This window comes from Paroedura picta, chromosome 12, assembly GCF_049243985.1.
Source record: "Paroedura picta isolate Pp20150507F chromosome 12, Ppicta_v3.0, whole genome shotgun sequence".
NCBI lineage: Eukaryota > Metazoa > Chordata > Lepidosauria > Squamata > Gekkonidae > Paroedura > Paroedura picta.
Window position 1 is genome coordinate 41,760,507 of NC_135380.1, and position 24,154 is coordinate 41,784,660.

Below are 24,154 nucleotides of genomic sequence, written 5' to 3' on the forward strand. Positions count from 1 at the left end.
TGGAGCCAAAGTTTACAAGTTACGTCAAACATATGTTAGTTCCGGAAACTAATTATAAATACTCGCAGTTTTAAAGGATTTTAGAATATTTATGTTCAATGTTATTTGGATTCCCGTTTTCTGATTTTTATGAGGACTTGCTGGCTTGTAAAAATCTGTAATAATTTTAATGTACTTCAGGGTTTTCAATTGTGTTTGTAACTAGCTTGGGGCTGTACTATAAGTACTTCTGAATCTAAGGAAGGGAGGCCAGCATATCCTCGGTTAATTGGTTTCCTGGCCTCAACGTAGGTATGGCAGAACAGCTGTCTCATACAGGCCCGCCCTCTCATGGGCTCTTGATCTCACCTGAGAGAACACTCCGCCAGGGGGGTGCCTCTGGCCTTGGTTGAGGCAAGTCCTACCTCGTTCTGGCCGGAGAACCTGACCTTAAGGCTCTTTAGGTGTAATAGCAGAAGAGGCAGTCCCGTAAATACAGGGGTCCTACATAGCTTAGGGCTTTAAATGAAAGGATCAGAACCTTGACATAGTTTCCTTGTCTCTCACCAAAACCATCTTGGGACTGGCTTATGAGAGAGGGTCCTGATGGGTTTCTGCGGCATTCTTGCAGGCGAGGAGAAGACCATGGACCCAGCTCCAGTCCTGCTGCTGCTCTCTACCGATGGGGTCTTATGCCCTTTTTATATGGTCAATCAAAACCCTGGAGTTAGGTCACTCCTTGTGACACCAGAGCCGCTGCCCACAGAAGGGGACAGGATGCCCAAATTCCCAGGTGAGTGCTCCTGTCTGTGCATGAGAATTCTGTTCTTTGTGAATATTTTCTTTACTTCATTTATACTCCAGTTTTCTCCCCAATGGGGACTCAAAACTGTTTTCCAACTTTCTCCCCTTCTTCATATTCTCACAACAACCCTTTTAGGTGGGCAAGGCTGAGAGTGCATGGCTGTCCCAAGGTTACCCAGCAAGCTTCCATGACGGAGTGGAAATTCAAAACCTGGATCTCACAGGTCATAGTCCAGCACTCCAACTGTTACACCACGCTGGCTTAATCGAGCTCTTCTGACTGAGCAGTAATATCAGGGTTCTCTCAGCCTCACCTTCCTCACAAGGGTGTCTGTTGTGGGGAGAGGAAAGGGAAGGCAATTGTAAGGCGCTTTGAGACTCCTTCTGGTAGGAAAAAGCGGCATATAAGAACCAACTCCTCCTCCTCCTTACCTAAGCAAGATCCCTGGGCAGGTAAGGGGGCAGTAGGTAAAAGTGGGCACTCCACCAAGGCTCTGCCTTCGGAAGCCTTCTTGGTAATGGCCTGTTGGTCCATTTTGCTTGTTTCTTCTAATTGGCTGCAGTTCTGCAGGATCACTGGCAAGAAAGCAATGTTTCCCAGCATCAGTTTCCTGAGATCCATTACCAAGCAGTGCTGAGTGTTGGACCTGGGACCATCTGCAGGGAGTCCAACTATTATCCCCTTTCAGTATGAGTGGCAAAGGGCTTAAGGGAATTCACAGTATCTGGAATGCACTAAAGCAGTAACTTTAAGGTGCTATGAAGTGGAGCATATGTCGCTTATTTTATTTATTTATTTATTTATTTATTTATTAGACTTTTATCCCACCACTCCCAGACAAGTTGGCTTGTGGCAGCTCACAATATATATATAAAATATAAAACCCATAAAATGCAGTATAAAACAGATAAAACAACACAGATGGTAATCACATAATTCCATATTAGGCCCCTAGTCTTCAAGCACCTGTTCCTGGCTGGGGCAACTAGGTGTAAAGTAGAGGCTATGCTAAGCCCCCTCCCAGGGGTCAAGATCATACAAGGACGGGGAAGGACCTGCTCTTATCACCCGGTATTCAACCTGGCCTCAAACAAAAGCCTGGCAGAAGAGCTCCGTCTTGCAGGTCCCTTTTGAACACAGAGAGTTCCAACAGGGTCCTCAGGTCTTCTGGGAGCTCATTCCACCAAGTAGGGGCCAGAACCAAAAAGGCCTTGGCCCCGGTTGAGGCCAGGTGTGTTTCCCAGGGGCTCAGGACCCTCAACAAATTCATACCCACAGAGCGAAGTGCCCTTCGGGGGCATAAGGAGACAAGCAGTCCCGCAGATAGGTAGGACTCAGACTGCGTATAGCCTTGAAGGTCGAAACCCCAATACTTTGAATTTGATTTGGAAGCAAACCGGTAACCAATGCAATTGTTTCAGCAACAGCTGGACATGGGCCCTCCAAGATGACCCAGTGAGGATCCATGCCACCTTCGTAATATTCCTCATTGACAGATCTTTATGTTCAGAAAACAGCGTTTCCATCTTTTCACTGGTTTCTTGCAGATGTCGAAAGATCCAGAGAGTACTATACTTGCCTGTATACATTAGTATATCTTCTTAGTGGAGGTGGGGGGTGTTAATAGAGTGCTACATGATTACAGATGGTGTGGAAGAAGAAGAGCTGGTTTTTATAGCCCAAAGGAGCCTCAAAGCAGCTTACAAACCCCATTCCCTTCCTCTCCCCACAACAGATGCCCTGCTAGGTAGGTGGGGTAGAGAGATTTCTGACAGAACTGCTCTGTGAGAACAGCTCTGATAGGGCTGTGACTGGCCCAAGGTCACCCAACTGGTTGCATGTGAAGGAGCGAACCCGTCTCTCCAGTTTACAAGCTGCCATTCTTAACCACTGTACCAAGCTGCCTATCTGTTTCGGCTTCCTTCTCAGTTCTTGGGAGGGGAACTTTTTACTAGCAGGAAATAGTTCTGCATTAGGCTCAGTTACTTTGGGGGATTTGCTGCAATGACTGTGAAGCTTGCTTGCTCAGGAGCAGTGTGCCTCTGAGTAGTCTGCCATACTTCTGAGCTTGGGCTTTCTTGATACTGGCCACGCTTGGGGGCCCAAGGAAAGGACCAGTGCAGCAGACGGAACTAGAGAAATCCCTCCATCACGTACTGTGTGCATTGCATACTTGTAAATACACAGCTTAGCAGCAGAAAACAGTCAAACAGTTTAGTTTTTAAAATCAGTGATCCCCAACCTTTTTGAGGCTGGGGACTGGCAGGGCAACTGCCCGCCCGTGCATTCTACGCGATTTCGGGCGCGCATGGCGCATGTGCGCATGCGCGGCCCTGGTTCTCTCCCCCCCCCCCACACACAGTAAGAAGCTTCCTGGGCTGCAAGCTTGCCGTCTCTATCTGTCTAATTTCTCGTGGGCATGCCCTGTACTCAAGGCTTAGGATGAGTCAACATCATCTAAAATTGAAAAATCATTTACAAAACACATAAGACCATGATTTAAAATCCCATTCAGAACTGCCAATACATAAAACCAAATTAGTTAGAAGAAGAGGAGTTGGTTTTTGTACCCCTTGCTTTTCACTAGCTGAAGGAGTCTCAAAGTGGCTTACAATTGCCTTCCCTTCCTCTCCCCACAACAGACACCCTGTGAGGTAGGTGGAGCTGAGAGAGCTCTTAGAGAACTGATCTGTGAGAAGAGCTAACAGGACTGTGACTAGACCAAGGTCATCCATCTGGGTGCATGTGGAATAGTGGGGAATCAAACCCTGCTCCCCAGATTAGAGGCTGCCACTCTTAACCACTACACCAAGCTGGCTCTTAAATGCAGTCCTACATAAAACTTTTCAGCTGCTTCCTGACAATCAGAAATGAGCGAGTCCAGGGACACCTCCCTTGGGCTGCCACCAAAAAAGCCCTTTCTCGTATGCCCACCAGAGGAACTTGTTTGATTGGTAGGACCATCAGGAGAGCCTCTCTCTGTGTTCTTAAGTCCCGGGCAGGAATCTATGGGAGAAGACAGAGACCACAGTCCCAAGGCAGGTAGCTCTTTAGAGCAGGGGTAGTCAACCTGTGCTCCTCCAGATGTCCATGGACAGGAAGCCATCTGGCAGCCAGTGTAATCACTGTAGTGTCAGTACAGCCATAGCCTTCCACAAGAGCTTTCTTCAGGGGCAGCCCCAAGCAGCGTGCACAGCAATAGTGTAACTGAAATCACAGTTAAAGGTCTGCCTCTTGGTTCTCAGTGGCTGTCTGCATAGCAATTCTGAATTGCCCATAGCAAAGGCTTTACTGCAAAGCTTTTTTGATTTTCTGCCAGCATCATTATCCCTCCTGTCCGCTATGGGGAGAGCTTCATTTGGTGCATGTTCGACTTCCTCTCATGACTGGCGGGCTGCTGTATTGGTGCAATGCTTCGCGTAGGCCGATACCATCCCTGCCATAATCAGTGGGGGAAACAGGAGACCCCTCTGCTGGCAATTCCAAGCTCAATGAAATCAGGTCGTCTTGGGAAACTGCAGTTTCAATCAGCGCTTGGCCTTCAGGCAGGCAGAAGTCCAGCCTGTGATCTCAAAACCTCCCCCCGCCCCCCCCCTGTATGTGTTAGATTACTTTACATTCCTAGCCAGCCATATCCTTGAAGCTCTGCATTTGTAACAGCATTTGAAAAGCGTCTGAGTTGGATGTCGCAAATCCATTTATTGATTATTATTTGATTTCTTGGTTGCACCCTCCCCGCAAGTGGGCTTGGGGTAGTTCATAACAATATTAACATTTAAAACCAGCCTTTTCTCTCTCTTCCAGGAAGTACAACTCCTTCAACGACGACTCCTTTTACCCCTGCGAAGGCCGAAACCTCCCCAGCGGGTGCAGTTGTCCTCACCCCAGCTGTGCCTTCAGTCGCGGGCAGTGGGATGCCCGCTTCCTCTTTTGCATCCTCGTCTGTAAAACCAACTCCTGCTGCCACCCTGCCGTATTCCTTCCTGCCGGAGGCCTCCAAGCCTGCCTCTTGCCCCAGCCTGAGCGGAGCAGCCGGGTTCTCCTTCTCGTCTGCCTCCCCCACCAAAGCAACCTCAAACCCACCCCCTCCAGCCAGCGTGGCTCCAGCCTCTTCCGGCTCTTTCTCTTTCGGCTCCATGTCTTTCAAACCTGGCGCAGACGGCTCAGCCGGGTCCCCGCTCTCCGCCTCCCCTGCCGGGCCAAAGCAAAGTTTTCCCTCTGCAGCTTCCTCCGTCAAGATCAACCTTGCTGAGAAGTAAGTTTCCTTCAGACCGACTTTGCCCGGAGTCTGCTCCGCGCAGTGCCACAGCCAACGGGCTGAGCTTGTGATCAGGATGCCCCCAGTGCAAATTTCCCTTTTCTTGAACTCACAAGGCAGTCTTGGACATGCTATCCTTTCGTTGTCCTCCATGCAAGGCCAGTGTTGACCTACCCTGTGGGGTTGTAAGGATTGCAAGAAAAGAATGTGCAGGCAGTATTTTGTGATGTGTCTTGTTTGGGTTCTCCCCATTCCAGGTTCACAGCTGTGGAATCTGCCACACCCTCCACTGGCAGCAGCCAAGGCTTCCCCATGTTCTCCTTCACCCCGAAACTTGTGGGGCCTGTCACCCAGTCCACTCCCCTCTCTGCTGCGCCTGCCGCCTCAGTCAAGGCTTCGACCCCTGCATCTTCAGCAGGTACAGCCCATCTCTTTATCTCTTTCTCTATTCTGGAGAGATAGCCTAGGCCAGGGGTAGTCAACCTGTGGTCCTCCAGATGTTCATGGACTACAATTCCCATGAGCCCCTGCCAGTGTTTGCTGGTAGGGGCTCATGGGAATTGTAGTCCATGAACATCTGGAGGACCACAGGTTGATTACCCCTGGCCTAGGGTACTGGTTAAGAATGGCACCCTCTAATCTGGAGAGCTGGGGTTGGTTCCCCGCTCCTACTCCACATGCAGCCAGCTGGGTGACCTTGTGCTAGTCACAGTCCTGTTAGAGCTGTTCTGACCAAGCAAGCCCTGTCAGAGCTCTTTCAGCCCCACCTGGCTCACAGGGTGCCTGTTGTGGGGAGAGGGAGGGAAGGCGATTGTGAGACACTTTGAGACTCCTTTGGGCTGTGAGTGGGAAGGGGAGGGGCTCTGGGTGGGTGTGACCACAGCTGTGCTTCCCAACCATATTCTGCATGCTCCGACCATTTCTGGGGCTTCTCAAAACCTGAAGAATGCTTCAGGGGTTTTGCAATGGTAAAAAAGTTGAGGAAGTCTGTTGTACGGTTTTCAAGACCAGAGATGTTGCACACCTTTAAGATCTTGATTGAGTGCATTGATCCGTATCGGGATTCCATATAGCAGCTGGGGGCAGGACTTGGCATCAAAAACCCTTAGTGCTGCGGGCATATATTGATCTCCTTTTGTGTAGAAAAGCCGGACTCCTGCCTGAGCACTATTTTTTGCAGTATTTATAGCATATTTCCTATGTGTAAAGGTAAAGGTATCCCCTGTGCAAGCACCGGGTCATGTCTGACCCTTGGGGTGACGCCCTCTAGCGTTTTCATGGCAGACTCAATACGGGGTGGTTTGCCAGTGCCTTCCCCAGTCATTACCGTTTACCCCCCAGCAAGCTGGGTACTCATTTTACCGACCTCAGAAGGATGGAAGGCTGAGTCAACCTTGAGCCGGCTGCTGGGATCGAACTCCCAACCTCATGGGCAAAGCTTTCAGACTGCATGTCTGCTGCCTTACCACTCTGCGCCACAAGAGGCTCTCTGCACCACAAGAGGCTCTTCCTATGTGTAGCCCAAGATAAATAATACAGGAAACGAAGACCAAGATGCTTAAAATGTTTAACTTGCTCCAGCATGTTACTCCCTATATTCCAAGTTTGAGGTTTCCAACCCTTGGAAAAAACGAATAGCTTAGATGTTTCATAATTCAGTAGCAGTTTGTTTACTTTCCAATACTCTAAGCATCCATAAAGCAAGCATTTCAAGCCAGTGCATGAGCAAGAGAGTAGCACATCGTCATCTGCTTACAGAAGAGCAGGGAGATGTAATTGCCCAAGTTTTGGGCAATGCCCAGCAATGCCAGACAGAATAGGAACAAGATGATTAAAAAAAAAGATTGAAAAGGAAAGGAGCCAAAACATAGCCTTGCTTTATACTTTATTGGTTGTAATTTTAGGTGTCAGATTTCCAAGCCGGGTGTATCTAACCTGACAGCTGGTTTGGGAATGTAACTTCCTTAATAAGTATAACAGTCTCCCATCAATCTTCATCAGAGCCAGTTTATCCCATAATCTCTAGGGGTAGAATCAAATGCTCCCTTCAAATCCAGAAAGGCTGCATACATTTTTTTTGTCATATCTCCCACTTGAAGATGTGCAATCCAGTTTTCTGCGAAAGATTTTAGCTGTTCCAAACTGTGTACCATATGCAGTGCTATGACTGGAACTTAACCAGATACTTTTGGCTAATAAAGCCTGGTTGATAACCATTAAATTTTGGCTTCACTTGCTTTTTAGTTTGGAAACAGTGAGCCTTACTCATTTAATGCTCACAGAAAACCAATCTATATAATAGGATAGAAATAGTTGAACATAAAATCAGATGCATTGGAATAACTTTAAACACATTATATTTGGGATCATCCAGGTCTGCTTATAGGAAAATCAAGTGCAAAATTCTGGCTATTGAATTACAAGAATTAACTAGTGTAGCTGATAAAACATGCTCCCCACTTAGTATAGGAATTCGACCTAGACTGGAGTCTACAGCCCCATATTTTTATCAATTAATCCACAATGGAGAAGAGCTATTGAGGTTAAATGTTCTGCCCTCTGCCTTGCTAACTCGGAGATTCAATAACGTTCCCTATGAAAATAGAATTTGTCCATGTGAATTGAATTGTATTGAATCTGTCTTGCATGTTTTATTGTATTGTCCATTTTATGAAGGGATTCGAGTCACATTTTTATCCTTTTTAACTAGGTGTGCAAGGTCTCCTGAAGTGCGAGCACACTTCTTCAGACAGACCAAAGATTATACCTCGAATAAAACTTTTTAATGGATAGCCAGAACCCTGTATTGATTGGGGGGGGGGTGGCAATGTTTGTCAGCTGGCATTAGGATGTGTGTAGCTAAACTTCAAAGTTGAGATTTGTTTATTTTCAATTTTTACATGTTATTATAATGGTTCTGAAGAGCCTCTTGTGGCGCAGAGTGGTAAGGCAGCAGACATGCTGTCTGAAGCTCTGCCCATGAGGCTGGGAGTTCGATCCCAGCAGCCAGCTCAAGGTTGACTCAGCCATTCATACTTCCGAGGTCGGTAAAATGAGTACCTGGCTTGCTGGGGGGTAAACGGTAATGACTGGGGAAGGCACTGGCAAACCACCCCGTATTGAGTCTGCCATGAAAACGCTCGAGGGCGTCACCCCAAGGCTCAGACATGACCTGGTGCTTGCACAAGGGATTCCTTTACCTTTACCTTTTTATAATGGTTCTAGCCTCTTGTGGCGCAGGGTGGTAAGGCAGCCGACGTTCACCCGTTGAGTCGGACAAACTTAAAACAAGCGTCACGCACAGAAAGGAAACAAAGAGGGCATTTTCTTCCTGCTCTTTAACGCTAAAACATGTGACCACCCAGTAAACTTGATAAGCGGTAGATTGATGGCAGAGAACAGGAAATCCTTCTTCATGCCGTGGGTTATTCGTTTATGGCCACCTGCTTGGATGGGTTTAAAACGGGATTCAATGGAATCATGGAGGATAAGGTCTCATCAGTGGCTGTGAACTGTTGGCTGTCCCTGGTCTCAGACTTCCATGTGGACTAAAGCCTCAGGCAGGGGTAGTCAAACTGTGGCCCTCTAGATGTCCATGGACTACAATTCCCATGAGCCCCTGCCAGTGAACGCGTTCACTGGCAGGGGCTCATGGGAATTGTAGTCCATGGACATCTGGAGGGCCGCAGTTTGACTACCCCTGCTTCAGATTTTCGTAGTAAAAATAACTGCCTGCTAGTTGTTGGGGTGGGGGTCAGCATGATGGGGGAAATGAGATCTCTCGGACCTTGGGCCTTCAGCTTCCAAACAAGAAATACCTCCCGCGCCTCCTGGTAAATTTCTCCTCCAACAGTTGTATTAGTATTCTGGTGGGTTGCTGTCTTGGTCTGAAGCAGCAGGACAAAGTCTGAGGCCAGTGCCGCCTTTAAGCCTTACAACGTTTTATTCAAGGTATAAACTTTGGTGTTCAAGGACCACACTTCCTCAGATACAGTCTGTCTGAAGAAAAAGAAGAAGAGTTGGTTCTTATATGCCGCTTTTCCCTACCCGACGGAGGCTCAAAGTGGCTTCCAATTGCTTTCCCTTCCACTCCCCGCAACAGGCACCCTGTGGGGTGGGTGAGGCTGAGAGAGCGCTGATATCACTGCTCAGTCAGAACAGTTTTATCAGTGCCATGGCAAGCCCAGGGTCACCCAGCTTGGTTGCATTTGGGGGAGAGCAGAATCGAACCTGGCATGCCAGATTAGAAGTCTGCACTCCTAACCACTACACCAAACTGGCTCTCAGTGTGCTCGCACACCAAAGCTTATACCTTGAATAAAACTTCATGCGGCTTAAAGGTGCCACCGGACTCTAACCTTGTTCCGTTGTAATAGTCCGTGAGGCTTTGTACGTTAGGGTGACTGCCTACAATGTGGCAGCTGCATGTCCCTGAAGCTTTTCTCACTCGAGAACCTCCAAGCGTCCGTACAGTGTGACTGTTTCTCTTTCAAACCAGCAGCACGTCCTGCTCAGGGAGCTTCAGCCATTCCCGGGCTCCAGAAATCAGCCAAGATTTCTCCATCTCCATCAAAGACCAGCTCTTCGCAGGTAAGGAGCTCTTCGGCCGTCTGTCTTCTGCGGCTGCAGCTTCTCTCCTCAGTTGTGATGCTGGGGCGAAAGCTGTATTAGTTGGAATTCGTGGACCGGAATCAGAGGCGTGTTGTCTACCCAGGCAGAGCCTGTCTGGGTGGCTCCAAGGTTCCTCCCCATTATTATTATTATTTTTATTTTTAGATTTATTTCCCGCCTCTCCTGACAGGCTCGAGGCGGGTCACAGCAACTCCAAGCCGGCCTGACCATTGGGAAAGGCAGGATGTAAATGAGTTGATTTGGGGAGATCATGGTTTGTTCAACACATCCAGAGTTTGCCGTGACTCATTTGGGTCATCAGATCTGGGATAACAATCTGGAATCAAGGAATTTCACAGGCCCAGGTGGTACTCCCTTGCTGACGATCTGTGCTCATGCATGGGTTGCTGTCAGTTGCACATAGAATGTGAGAATCCGCCCATACCGTACAAATTATGAGATGCAGCATAAAATGTCACCTAAATCGGTGAAACCCCATTCATTAGAACAGGGGTAGTCAAACTGCGGCCCGCCAGATGTCCATGGACTACAATTCCCAGGAGCCCCTGCCAGCATTCGCTGGCAGGGGCTCCTGGGAATTGTAGTCCATGGACATCTGGAGGGCCGCAGTTTGACTACCCCTGCATTAGAACATGTAAAATATATTACGACTGAGGTACGGGCAGCAGAAGTGTGTTAGCCATTCCTTCCAAAGCTTCATTGCCAAGCAGCCAAACTTAGCCGCTTTGAATGTGATTTCTGGATTCCTATCTAGCATTCTAACTGCTGTGTTTCCCCCAAAATAAGACAGTGTCTTATATTAATTTTAAGTTTAAAAAAATGAACTAGGGCTTATTTTCGGGTAGGTCTTATATTTATTGACATCCAAAAAAAATGTTACATTTCTTCCAGTCCCCGTCCCCCCCCCGGAGCCCTGTTAAATCGTACCATACGTTCAGGGCACAGCTTCTGCCAAGCTGGGGGAATCTGGGATTGTAGATGGCAGTGACAGAGGCTGAGTAAGCAGAGGCAGGGCTCTGCAGTGTGTATCTCTGCTGGTGGGGAGATGAGTGGCACAGCGGCACAGTGTACATGTGTGCTGTAGATTTGAATGTCAGCTGAACTGGCACCCTGTATAACCGTGAACACCCCTCCAAGAACACCCCTAAGACCAGCCTTGGCTCTAAGGACCAATTAGAGGTAGGTCTTATTTTCGGGGGAGGGCTTATACTAGCGGTGCATGAAAAAGTACCGCTAGGTCTTACTTTCGGAGTAGGTCTTATTTTGGGGGAAACAGGGTGGATAGAACATTCTATCTTTCCTGGGTATTTCTGAACATATAGGATCTATAAGAAATTGGTTTATCCAATTGACATTCAAAAATTACATGCAGTGCAGTCTCAGGGTTTCCAACTCTGCCCTGACACAAAGGATCCTCCCATGGCAACCTTTGATATTAACCCTCTAATGCACCGGAGGGTAAGGCATCATGTCTTTTGAGGGAGAAAGCTCTTAGGTAATCAAGATTCTCTAAATTGGAACAGCGTTGGAACAACCCTGTTTAGAGTGTCCCTGCCATTTAGATGCCTGTTTAGGTCACACTGCCTTTCTTTGTCTAAGATTCGTTGTTTGACAAAAGCCTTCGCTTGCTGATAATCCATAGATGGTAAAAAAAACCCCAAAAGTAACCCAGTTTACTTCTCACCATCCTCATTCTTGGTTTGACCAAGAATGCAGAATCAGTTAACAGCTAAATTAATATCATATAAACAGCTGAATCTTGAGGTGATCCCTTCAGATCTTTACATCTTAAAAAGGCGAATGCCATTTTGGGCTGTATCAACAGGGGCATCACATCAAAATCACAAGATGTCATAGTCCCATTGTATACGGCACTGGTCAGACCACACCTGGAGTACTGTGTGCAGTTCTGGAGGCCTCACTTCAAGAAGGACGTAGATAAGGGTACAGAGGAGAGCGACGAAGATGATCTGGGGCCAAGGGACCAAGCCCTATAAAGATAGGTTGAGAGGCTTGGGAATGTTCAGCCTGGAGAAAAGGAGGTTGAGAGGGGACATGATAGCCCTCTTTAAGTATTTGAAAGGTTGACACTTGGAGGAGGGCAGGATGCTGTTTCTGTTGGCTGCAGAGGAAAGGACACGCAGTAATGGGTTTAAACTTCAAGTGCAACGATATAGGCTAGATATCAGGAAATAATTTTCACAGTCAGAGTAGTTCAGCAGTGGAATAGGCTGCCTAAGGAGGTGGTGAGCTCCCCCTCACTGGCAGTCTTCAAGCAAAGGTTGGATGCACACTTTTCTTGGATGGTTTAGGATGCTTAGGGCTGATCCTGTGTTGAGCAGGGGGTTGGACTAGATGGCCTGTATGGCCCCTTCCAACTCTATGATTCTATGATTCTAACAGTATAAAAGAATAGTTAAAAAGAAAAAGAGGGAAGCTTCAATAGAATCCTGGCAGCAAATCAGGCTGCCAAACTTAAAAACCTCACCTCACTTTACTGGAGAATAATTTCCAGCTGTATCCAATTAACAAGTATACCACATTGTGAGATTTCTCCACTGATTTGCAAAACACTTTTCTACATTGTACACAATGGACACTTCTGCTCATTTCAACCTCTCATTTTTACCATCTGTGCCAGTCAGTGGCTGCCTTGAGACCCTCTGTGGTCCAATATACCTGACCAGTTATTGTAAGCAAAGGCTGAGTTGCCATCTGAGATGGCCCCAGTTTCACTCATATGAGTACACTACCTGTTACGTTCCGTGAAAAAAATGTTGACATGCAGCTTGGCCCTAGGTCCCTCTTTCCTCCCCTTGCAATGTGGGGATAATCATACTAGTTTATCTTACAGGGCTGTAGTTATAAGAACTACAACAAAATGTGCATGCCATGCTTTGACAATGCCAAGGAGTTGTTACTGTTACTACTCGGAGGGAGTTTCTCCTGTATTTGTGCATTATGCATTGCAGGGCCGCTCAACATCTAGCAGTATCGGGACGGAGAAGCAAGTTCATCAGTGGAAGGAGTCGGATCCGGTCATAGCAGGGATCAGGGAAGAGGTGAGGTTTCGGGGGGGGGGGGGGTCAGTGTTTGCTCGCCAGCTTTGGGCCGGGGAAATTCCTCCTCCTCGTCCTTTTTGGAACTCCTGGGTCATTGTCAATTTATTTTACGGTCCATTGACCAGAGAATTCCAGCAAACCAGTAAAATACCACGAGTACAGATCAGGATTACAACCTTGTGGCATCGATTATTAATATCGACGATCAAACAAATGATAAAATTAAGATATAATAGTTATTGTAAACTGGCATCATTATTAAAAGAGCTTTGCATTTGCCCAGTTGTGCAACCGTATATGGGATTCCCTTGTGCTTGTCCTCCAAAAGATGTCTTAGTATTAGGCCTTCAGCAGGTTTAAAATAATTTTCTAGAGGGATGAAATGCATAAGGAGGAGCATGATGACTTCCTCTCTTTGACACGAAGCAGGCAAAATAATAAAATACTGGCAGTTGTCCCAAGTGTATCCAAACAAAGACAGTGCCTTAGGAGGGAACTCCTGTATGTATCTGGATTAGCACCTTGTGCACAAACTTGTGTGCTTCAAAAAATAGTGAATGTTAGTTAATGGCTTCTGTCAGCCCAACCTTTGCCCTCCCACTGAGGAGGTGGCCCACTGCCTCTCATTGTTTTCCTGCTCCAATCTTTCCTTTAATTGTGCAAGGCTTCAGAATATCCTCCACTCCAGTCCTCAAAGCAAAGCACAATTGATATTAAACTAAATATACACTTCAAAACATCCAAGGGAAGGTACAAACTAAATCAACAGCATTGGTTGGGAAGGGGGGGAGATAATAGAGGCAGCTCAAAATTCTATCAAAGAGCTGAGGCTTGTTAATTGCCCATCTAAGTGATCTAAATCCTGGTGAATTTTCTTTTGATTCTAGCTTGCTGGTGGGTGGGAGCCAACTTGGTGTAGTGGTTATGAGTGTGGATTTCTAATCTGGCAAGCCGGGTTCGATTCGGCACTCCCCCACATGCAGCCAACTGGGTGACCTTGGGCTTGCCATGGCATTGATAAAACTGTTCTGACTGAGCAGTGATATCAGGACTCTCTCAGCCTCACCTACCCCACAGGGTGTCTGTAAGCTGCTTTGAGACACCTTCAGGTAGAGAAAAGCGGCATATAAGAAACAACTCTTCTTTTGATGTTCTGCAGTGTGTGATTTACTGCAGTGCAGAAGATGCAGTAGAATTAGAAGAGGTTGCATATATCATCTCTGCATATATCCCAGCTCTGGGCTAAGAAAACATACAGAAACATATTGGGGTCAAGCTTTCCAAAAAGGTGGATAACAAAGTACTTTTTATAGTTTGAGACCAGGGTTCTTAAAGGATCATCTCTTCCCCCTTTCAGTTAAGAGCTTGCACCAAAGCCTTCCTTTATGTACCTCAATCTTCAGAAGTGAAGTTGGGTGGCTGTCAGGTGCAGGACCTTCTCACTGGTGGCACCCCATTTTTGGAATTCCCTCGTAGAGGTTCACTTGAATAACCTGAGGCACTAGATGAAGTCCTTTTAATTCACACAGGCTTTTGGTTGATTTTTTTTTTCAAAAGGGATTTTTCAGCATAAAATGATATTATTGCTTCAATATAGTTTTTATATTTAAGTGCAGGGGTGCCAAACATTGTGCCTGTGAGCACTGTGGCTCAGTGGCTCAGTGCTTTGGCTCAGTGGTAGAGCATCTGTTTGGCACGCAGAAGGTCCCAGGTTCAATCCCTGCCATCTCCATTTAAAGGGATCAAGTAGTAGGTGATGGGAAAGACTTCTGAGACCACGGAGAGCCTCTGTCACTCTCAGTAGACAATACTGAACCAAGCATTTTAGTAAGTGGGTTGGGCCATATAGGCTCTTGCCCAGCAGGGCTCCTGGTTGGTCACTAGAGATTTGATTGGCAGTGTGAGTTAAAGTGTTCCTTCAGCAGCAGCTGCCACAAAAATACTGGTTTAATCCTCTCTCCTCCCACCCCCATTGTATTTTTAAAATTACCCTTCTGGGGGTGCCCTCTGTGTAGGCAGCCAGGCCACCTGATGCAGCTGCGGCCACAACCCCGTGTCCAAAGGTGCTCATGGGCTTATAAATGCCGAGGATCAGAGCATTAACACAAGTTTCTTTTAGTGAGCTGTATTGGAAGCGTGCGGCTGATAGTAGGTGGGATTTAAAATGTTAAGAGAGCCAGTTTGGTGTAGTGGTTAGGAGTGTGGACTTCTAATCTGGCATGCCGGGTTCGATTCTGCCCTCCCCCACATGCAGCCAGCTGAGTGACCTTGGGCTCGCCATGGCACTGATAAAGCTGTTCTGACTGAACAGTGATATCAGCGCTCTCTCAGCCTCACCCACCCCACAGGGTGTCTGTTGTGAGGAGAGGAATGGGAAGGCGACTGTAAGCCGCTTTGAGCCTCCTTCGGGTAGGGAAAAGCGGCATATAAGAACCAACTCTTCTTCGTCTTCTTCTAAATATGGTAGCTCTTCCTTTATTTTTTTTCCTGTGGCATAAGTCCCTTGTACCTCTGCTTTCACTTCAGGTGAAAGGTGTCTCTCAGCTGTCAAAAGTGCCAGGAAACTGACTGCCGCGCTTGTCTTTATTTAGAAGCATTCTGACACGTCGTCCATTGTGCAGAGATGTTTCTGTACTCTAGTGGACTGGTCGCCCTTTCAGTGTCAATAAACATGGTTTGCCTCCTGCCCAGATAGCACATTTCCAGAAGGAGATGGAAGAACTGAAGAGCAGGACAGCCAAAGCCTCTTTCCAGGTGGGCTCGGATGAGGAGAAGAAGATGCTGAAGACGGACTCCAACGACCTCCACACCTTCATCCTGGAGATCAAGGAGACCACTGAGGTAAGAAGAGTTTTTGGGTGAGAGCCAGTCTCCAGTCAAGCAGCAACCCAGTTGACTTTTAGGGCCAACAGCAGCTCACATGGAAGGTCATTGTTGTTCTGGTGCCGCTCTCCAGAGTCCAGTAGCACCTTTAAGACCAACAAAGATTTATTCAAGGTGTGAGCTTTGGAGTGCAAGCACTCTTCCCCAGAGTAAATGAACAACCATCATAACTGTGGAGATATAAGGCAAAAGCAAATTGTGGCAAATTAGTAAACGGTGTCATAATATCCAAATTAAGCCATATAATGCCATATGATAACTCTTTGCTAAAACAGCCAATCAGTCCTTTTGAGTTCAGTTTATAGTTCACAAAAATATTAGAGAAATAAAACTGTCCATTTTAGTAATTAATGGCAGATTTTCCCAGTTGTGAAAAGAAATAATTAAAAGAGACTAGTTGCTTGCCCCCTCCATCTCGACTCAAGCATGGAAGAATCCCTGCAAGTGACAAGCTGTGCTGGCAAGTTATTTTGTCCTGACACCAGAGAGTTAGATTCGAAATTACATTACATATTACTAACATTGCATTACCGTCACATGGTCCCAAATAAAATAAATTAAAAAGAAGAGGGGATTGTAGGAAACGTGGATATAAGAGTTGAATGAGGTTAGCATGCATAGTGAGATAAAAAAAAACTATGTCCTTGTTGAGTCCAGGGTATGCCACTGTTTTGAATGTTGTAATAACTTGCATTTCTGCAATCGCCCTTTCTAGTCTGTTCTTGAAGTTCCTTTGCAATACAATAGCAACTTTGAGGTCCTGTGATTTTTGATGTCAGACTTGTGTCCATTAACCCTTTGACAGAGGGTTTATTTATTTTTGTTGTGCTACTTCAGACCAACACAGCTACCCACTTGAAACTCCCATCTGTGTTTAAAGTAGCAGAGATAATTTATGGTTAATAAAGGCAAGATGAGGTGCATGATAAATTCACTAACTAATGATCTCAGCCTCTCAAAAGTGGAAATCCCTGTGGACTGTTTATGCCTGAATGGGTTTTAGCTAGCTTGGGACTGCAGCTGCCAGAGGGTCTGCCGTCATTCCGGGAAGGGCCATCCTTTCGGGGACCCACAATTTGAAGCTGGTTTCCATCAGAAAGGCAGAGGAATATTTTACCATATATGACGGCCCTGGAAGGTTTCCTGAATTGGTGGGAGTTGATTGGTGGGGTACCATCAGGGTGTGTACACAGCTGAGCTTCCCAACCATATTCTGTGCGATTGTATCACTTCTGAGGTTTCTCAAAGCCTGAAGATTGTTTCAGGGGTTTCTCAGTGGTAAAAAAGTTGAGAAAGTCTGTTGCATCTTCCTGTCATTGCACACTAGCGATGGTTTGTTAATATTTGGCAGCTTCACGTTTTCAGTGGAAAGCCCCATCTGGATTGTACAGATATTCATTGTCTGGTGGGTGGTCTTCTTCCCTTTTTCATGTAGTCCCTTCATGGAGACATCAGCCTCCTGAAGACAAGCCTCCTGGAGGGGTTTGCAGGTCTGGAGGAAGCAAGAGAGAAAGATGAGCGTACCCACAACTCCAATTATTTGCATCTGCTGTACAAGAAGCCACTAGATCCAAAGAGTGAAGCTCAGCTTCAGGTATGAACGCACCAAGCCAGACTTCAGGGACCAAGATTTTGAGAATGCAACAGAGCACCTGCTTGGTATGCAGAAGTCCCAAGTTCAGTCTGTTTAAAGGAACCCGAAGGGACAAAATCGAGGAGAAGCTGTTCTTTGAGACCTTGCAGAGCTACTCCTGTCTGAACTGACAGGAATGGCCTAAATTGCCAGTAGGGTAATGGGGCGTGTTCATAATAATTTGCGCCTATGAAGGGGCAGGAATACAGTATTTTGCTAAGAGGTTTCTTTAACAATTGCAGCTTGCCCAAGCTTGTCAGAGTTCAGAAGCAAAGCACGGTCAGTCCTGTTTAGGGCCAACAACAGGGCATAGAGAAAAAGGCTTCTATGAGAACATCAGAAGATTCCTGCTGAATCAGAGCAGTGGTCCATCTAGTCCAGCCTTCTGTCTCACACAGAAGCCAGCCAGTTCCTCTGAAGGGCTCACAACAGGGCACAGAGGCCGAGACCTTCTTCTGATGTTGCCTCTTGCTTGTGGGATTCAGAGGCTTAGTGCTTCTGAATGTGGCATTCCCCCTCAGCCACCATGGCTAGTAGCCATTGGTAGACTGATCTTATCTAATCCTCTTCTAGAGCCATTTCCTCCTGTGGCAGTCATTACATCAAATAGCAGCAAGTTCTACATTTTAATCGCTCTCTGTGGAAAGTAGTATTTCCTTCTGCCCACCCTGAACCTGAAGGCTTGGGGCAGAATATTTTCCCCAGTTCTGTCTGTCCCAAGGAAGCCCATACGGCTGTGCTAAGGGAGAGCTGACAGTAGAGCCCTAGAAATCAATCAGCAGCAGATCCCTGGAAGGGGAGCTTTGCCGTGCAGAACCCAACCTGTACTGTGCTGTAGCTTGACCAAGTTCAGGCTCTGTTGGTCCAGTCAGCAGCTTCCCTTGTGTGGCCAGGGAGGAGACATGTCTTGCTGAATTCCATCTTGCATAAGCAGCTGAGGCTGAGTCCTCCTCTTCCCTGGGGGTGGTCCCAGGCAGGCACGTTTAATGTTGCATGTGGAGAGGTGCATTCAGAGATGCAAGCCCCACCTGCAGACCACAGCAACAATACCCACCCAGAGGTCCTGAGTGAGGTAGGTGTGGGTGTGATCCTTTTCTCTCCCTCTCTGCCTGTCTTGGGAACACTGGCTGAGGCCAGGGTGAGGGTCTCCCTTTAAGCACCTTGCTTGTGCATGGGCTAAAATAAAGAGTGTCCAAAGCATCTGTTGCTACCACTACTGTGGGTGTTCCTCAGCATTTGGCATTGCAGGGCACCAGTTTAAGCCCAAGGCTGTGGGATACGATTCCACCAAACATAGTCTCTTCGATAGGTCATCTGGTGTAGCAGATACAGCCAGGGACTTCAGCCAAGGAGATCTCACTTGAAATCCCTAATAAAATCAGAGTCCAGTAGCACCTTTAAGACCAACAAAGATTTATTCAAGGCATGAGCTTTCGAGTGCAAGCACTCGAAAGCTCACGCCCTGAATAAATCTTTGTTGGTCTTAAAGGTGCTACTGGATTCTGATTTTATTGTGCTACTTCAGACCAACACGGCTACTCATTGAAATCCCCACTTAGCTGTCAAGCTTGGGGCTCTGGGGCCAGCTTAGGCTGCCTCGCGGTATCTGTTGTCAAAACAGGGTAGCTCCATACACACTGTCTTGAGAGGAGGGCAAAATACTAGTGTGGTAGACTTTGTGTCAGTTGAAATGAACAGCTAAGTCGAACCCAAATATTTATGGGGGTTGGAGAATGTGTTCACTGGGGTCTGGTAGGGCCCTCCCAGCCCTGATTTTAATGGACCTAGACACGTTCCCTAAAAGAGCACAGTGAGGAGATGCCTTTGGAAATGGAGGCTGTTACTAGTTTATTTATTTATTTATATTTTAATTTATTTTAATTTATATACGCACTCAGACTCACTGTGGTTCACAATAAAAGAAAACAACCCAACCCATAACATTTCCAATGCATTAAAAGATGGCTATTCATCGGAGTTAACTCCCCATCTCCCCTCCCCTGTCCAGCTGCAGTCAGGAGCTCTTTTCATTACGAGCGAGGGTCCCGATCTCACTAATCCTAGGGGATCCGCAGATGGTAACTCCGAGACCTCAGCCCAGCCTCAACCATATGCCTGGCGGAAGAGTTGCTTGTCTGTCTCCTGCTGTGAATAACACCACCAGTCCCATCCCACAGCAGCTGGTCCATCCAGGGGCCAAGAGGATGCTCCCCATGTCCATTGTCAGCCAATTCCATCTGCTCACATGATTTTTCTATTAATGTTATTTTCGCGAATGGAGGGAGGACAAAGATCTTTTAGGAAGCGTCAGTTTAAAATCTTGTTAAGTTTCTGAAAGAAGTTGTTCATTCGGAGATTGCTTTGCAAGCATTCCCCCTCCCCCCAAATTCAGTGCCGTGATTTATAATGAGTTGCGCTACTGCAGTCAATTTCACGGATGGCGAGGTTTGAAACCGAATGGGCTCATAAGTGCTGGGCAGCAGCGGCAGGTCCACGTATCAAAAGATGTTTGTGGCCGCGATGAGGAAACATGGGACAGGGGGCAGGTCTCAAGTTAAACCAGTTCTTTCTCACCCTGTCACGCTCAAGTGTGAAATACTAGCTTGAGCCTTGGCGCTCTTATGTAATTGACCTGTCTTGCCCGGAGGAGTCCAAATTGGATGCACAAAGATAATGCGGGACTTGCTCATAAATAAAGCTGAGTTCTTCTGTGCTGGTGTGCGGCTTTTGGAGTGCTAGCTGGCTAATTTTTTTCACTTTTGAAGATGGATGTAGACAACCTGGAGCGTGCCCAGAGGAGGGCAACAAAGATGGTGAGGGGTTTGGAGACCAAGACGTATGAGGAAAGGTTGGGGGAGCTTGGTCTAGTTAGCGTGGAGAGGAGGATCTGATAATCATCTTCAAGTATTTAAAAGGGTGCCATATGGAGGATGGAGCAGAATTGTTCTCTCTTGCCCCAGAGGGACAGACCAGAACCAATGGGATGAAATTAATTCAAAAGAAATTCCATCTCAACATCCGGAAGAAGTTCCTGACAGTTAGAGCAGTTTCTTATTGGAACAGGCTTCCTCGGGAGGTGGTGGGTTCTCCATCTTTGGAAATTTTTAAACAGAGGCTGGATAGCCATCTGACAGAGAGGCTGATTCTGTGAAGGTTCAAGGAGGTGGCTGGTTACAGTGGGTGAACGATAGGGTTGTGAGTGTCCTGCATAGTGCAGGAGGTTGGACTAGATGACCCAGGAGGTCCCTTCCAACTCTTATTATTCTATGATTCTATTACGGACAAATGGAATCTCCGTACTCAGGGGTTATGAACTTCTGGTTACCAGATGCAGGGGGGCACAACAGCTGTGCCTTTTCTTGTGAGCCTTTGGGCCATCTAGATGGCCATTGTGTCTAAGCGGACTAGGGATGGACAATTTGGATAAGCCAAAAAGTACCCAAATCAGTGCTGATTCAGGTACTTTTTGACTATCTAAGCCAAACAGCCCATCTCTGCACTTTAAATGGTTCGAATCAGCCTTATCCGAATCGAAATCTGCTCATTTGGATGCTATTCAGATGCTCAATTATAGCTTACTAGGGGCTAAGCCCATTGCATTCAGGAATACAATGGGCGCTAGATTGGGGTGTGTGGTGTGGGTGGGGTGGGGTGGAAGAATTCTGTGGATGGCCTCCTCCTCCCCTCAGGAACTGGAAAGGCTGCAGGCAGCTGTTAGGGAACTCACTGGCAGGGGCAACTCTCACGCAGCGGGGATCTTTGGCCTCCAAGCCTCAGAGGGAAGAGGAAAGAGGAGGGGGTAGTCAGGGTGGGAGATGGAAGGCGATTGGCTGGCCGCTGAGCAGACAGGCAAGCCGGTTGGAGGAGGAGGCACTAGGGTGGGACAGCCGCCCTGGGTGGGTGTTAAGCACTGAGTGGCACTTAAGCCATGAGACATGTCTAAGCCCTTACCAGAAATATATTATGTGGAACTGATATGGCCATTAAAGTTTTTTTAATGGCCTTTTTGTCTATTTTGTGGTCAGGGTTAAGGGGGGTTGACATAGATGCACCACATTTGCAGCATTGCTGCGGGAGCCTCTCCCCAAAAGAACCCCCAAGTTTCTGTTCTGAACCAATACGTTTGAAGTGAATTATGGAAAGCCTGAATGGGTCGGAAGGGTGACTTTTTGATTCCTTTCTGGGGCAGGAAATCCGACGCTTGCATCAGTACGTGAAGTTTGCCGTTCAGGATGTGAACGATGTCCTGGATTTGGAATGGGACCGGCATTTGGAACAGCAGAAAAAGCAAAGGTGAGTCATCTGTAGCGCCATTCTAAACTGAATTACACCCTCCTGTGTGAACTGAAATAAACTGGATTAGAGCCAGTATGGTGTAGTGCAGCAGTTCTCAACCTGGGGGTCCTGACCCCCAGGGGGGTAGATCTACCCTTTCGGGGGGGTGGCGGCGGCCTCGGCAACCCAAAGAATTACTGGTGGTGGCGGCAGCGACCCAAAGGGGGTCGTAGGGTTGCGCATGTGCTGCCGATCTTGGAAGACCAAAGTGGCACGGAGGGGAGGGGCACCAGTGCCACCCCGCTGCGGTGTTGGCTGCCTTGGCCTTCCATGATCGCCAGCATGCACACAACCCTACGACCCCCCCCCCTTGGGTCGTTGCTACAACCTCCACCATGGCGGTGGGAGAGTTGAGAGTTGAGTCTAATCTATAGAATTTGGTTTGATTCCCCATTCTTTCACATGCAGCCAACTGGGTGAACTTGGGCTAGTTCTTTTACAGCTTTCTCAGCAGAGTAGCTCTCCTAGAGCGCAGCCCCACTTACTTCCGAGGGTGTCTGCTGTGGGGTGAAGAAGGGAACACTGTGGACACATGTCTGGGAAGGTATTTGTATGCTGCTTTGGGAATTCCTCGTGTAGTGAAAAGCAGTTAATAAAAAACAGTTCTCTTCTTCAGATAGCACTTGGGGATGTGTTTTGGAGAATAGGTGTAACCAAAATATCCCTTTCAGAGACCCTGGCAGCTCCATTTTAAAAAGGATCTCAAGTGGAGAAGACACCTTTCTCTGCCTGAAGCCTAGAGACTCCTGGCGGACAGAATAGACCAGGGGTAGTCAAACTGCGGCCCTCCAGATGTCCATGGACTACAATTCCCAGGAGCCCCCTGCCAGCAAACGCTGGCAGGGGGCTCCTGGGAATTGTAGTCCACGGACATCTGGAGGGCCGCAGTTTGACTACCCGTGGAATAGGCCATGCTGAATTGCATGGATTGTCAGTTTGATTTGCGACTAGTTCTCTCCATCTGTTGATCCCCTTGTCGGATCAGCCTGATGTTCCATAGGACTTCCTTCCTTCCAGCAGCAGCCTTTTTCTCCTAACGCACACGAGATACACTCTCAGCACAGAATTATGTGATAGCGAAGAATGGTGAGCCTAGGCAGATGCCATAGGAGGCGGTCTCCAAAAAGTCAAAAAAAATTACATATTGGTTGGAGCCATAATCTGCAGATCCCACTCAGCTACACTTTATAATTTAGTTCAGACTTTGTATATTATATAGAGCGTATTGTTATAATTCTGACCACTGAAGAAGACCCAGTAGGGTCGAAACGCATTTGGTCTTATGTGCAGTTAGTTCTGTATAGTTTTTATTCTGTTTTTAAATTGTGCACCACAATAAGTAATTACTGTTTTTTATAATATTTTATTGTACAGCTCAACTTCTGAGTTCACACTCACAAGGAAGACAGTGGAACCTATGACTAGTACCTTGCTAGGAAGCTATGCTGCCTGCATAAATGGGGACTCTGTTTAGCTCAGGTTCTGTTTAGCTGTGGATGCTGTGGCACCTGCCAACACCTTTCCTGGTGCCCACCAAGTCTCTTTAGAAGGTGGATGGGGCCAGGTGAGAATTTTGCTCAGCAAGACTTCTGGTTGGCCACTGGAGATTTGACTGACTCTTCAGATTTATAAAAAAATGCTTTGAGAGCAGCTGCTACTACAGCACAAGCATAATTGCTTCGTGACTAAAGATTAGCTGGTCCAGGCCAGTTTTATCTCTTTGGGGCTGGGGACCCTGAGCATATTTTGACTGCCCCATTTTAACTCTCTGAGGAATCACTTTGGGGCATTGAGGACAGCCAGTCCTCTGAAATATCTCTCCCTAAACCGGGCTGGCCAAACTGTGGCTCCCCAGTTGTCCATGGACAACAATTACCATGAGCCCCTGCTGGCATGGCTGGTAGGGGCTCATGATAATTGTAGATCATGGACATCTAGAGAGCCACAGTTTGGCCCTCTCTACCCTAAATTCTCAGGACCTAAAGGAGGCTGAGAGCCTCTTGTGGTACAGAGTGGTAAGGCAGCAGACATGCAGTCTGAAAGCTCTGCCCATGAGGCTGGGAGTTCGATCCCAGCAGCTGGCTCAAGGTTGACTCAGCCTTCCATCCTTCCGAGGTCGGTAAAATGAGTACCCAGCTTGCTGGGGGGTAAACGGTAATGACTGGAGAAGGCACTGGCAAACCACCCTGTATTGAGTCCGCCAAGAAAAAGCTGGAGGGCGTCACCCCAAGGGTCAGACATGACTCAGTGCTTGCACAGGGGATACCTTTGCCTTTTAAAGGAGGCTGATTGAGCCCCTTCCCAATATTGCCCCCCTTTGTTTGCAGCTAAAAGAATTCTGTTTCTTCTGAAGCTTTCTCCATCCTTCTCAAACCACAGATTGAGGGGTTTATTTTTGGGCAGGGAAGCATCATTTGTGGAGTCATACTTTTTATCAGACCTAGGGAGACTCCCAAGTATATCAGGATCTCTGCCTTATCTGTGGACGACCCCAATATACAACGTTGTTGTCTGCAGCTGGTCAGTGGGTCTGCTGTTAGATATAGTGATTTCATTGATCTGCCTTG

At 47.3% G+C, this 24,154-nt stretch overlaps 1 protein-coding gene across 6 annotated transcripts in view; it reads left to right on the forward strand.

Moving 5' to 3' along the window:
• The window catches only part of NUP214 (nucleoporin 214), a 91,502-nt gene that overhangs the window by 16,177 nt on the left and 51,171 nt on the right, over positions 1-24,154 (forward strand). For 4 of the 6 annotated variants that reach the window (XR_013226056.1, XM_077306868.1, XM_077306870.1 and 1 more), the window contains exons 11-18: positions 611-772; positions 4,589-5,039; positions 5,300-5,460; positions 9,541-9,632; positions 12,647-12,736; positions 15,428-15,577; positions 17,055-17,213; positions 21,442-21,545. Coding sequence is in view for 4 of the 6 variants with exons in the window: in XM_077306868.1 (XP_077162983.1) it covers positions 611-772; positions 4,589-5,039; positions 5,300-5,460; positions 9,541-9,632; positions 12,647-12,736; positions 15,428-15,577; positions 17,055-17,213; positions 21,442-21,545 (1,369 nt within the window). In the remaining 2 variants the exon portion in view is untranslated. The remainder of the gene's footprint in view (positions 1-610; positions 773-4,588; positions 5,040-5,299; positions 5,461-9,540; positions 9,633-12,646; positions 12,737-15,427; positions 15,578-17,054; positions 17,214-21,441; positions 21,546-24,154) is intronic. The other 2 variants (XR_013226057.1, XM_077306869.1) reach the window with 1 other exon arrangement.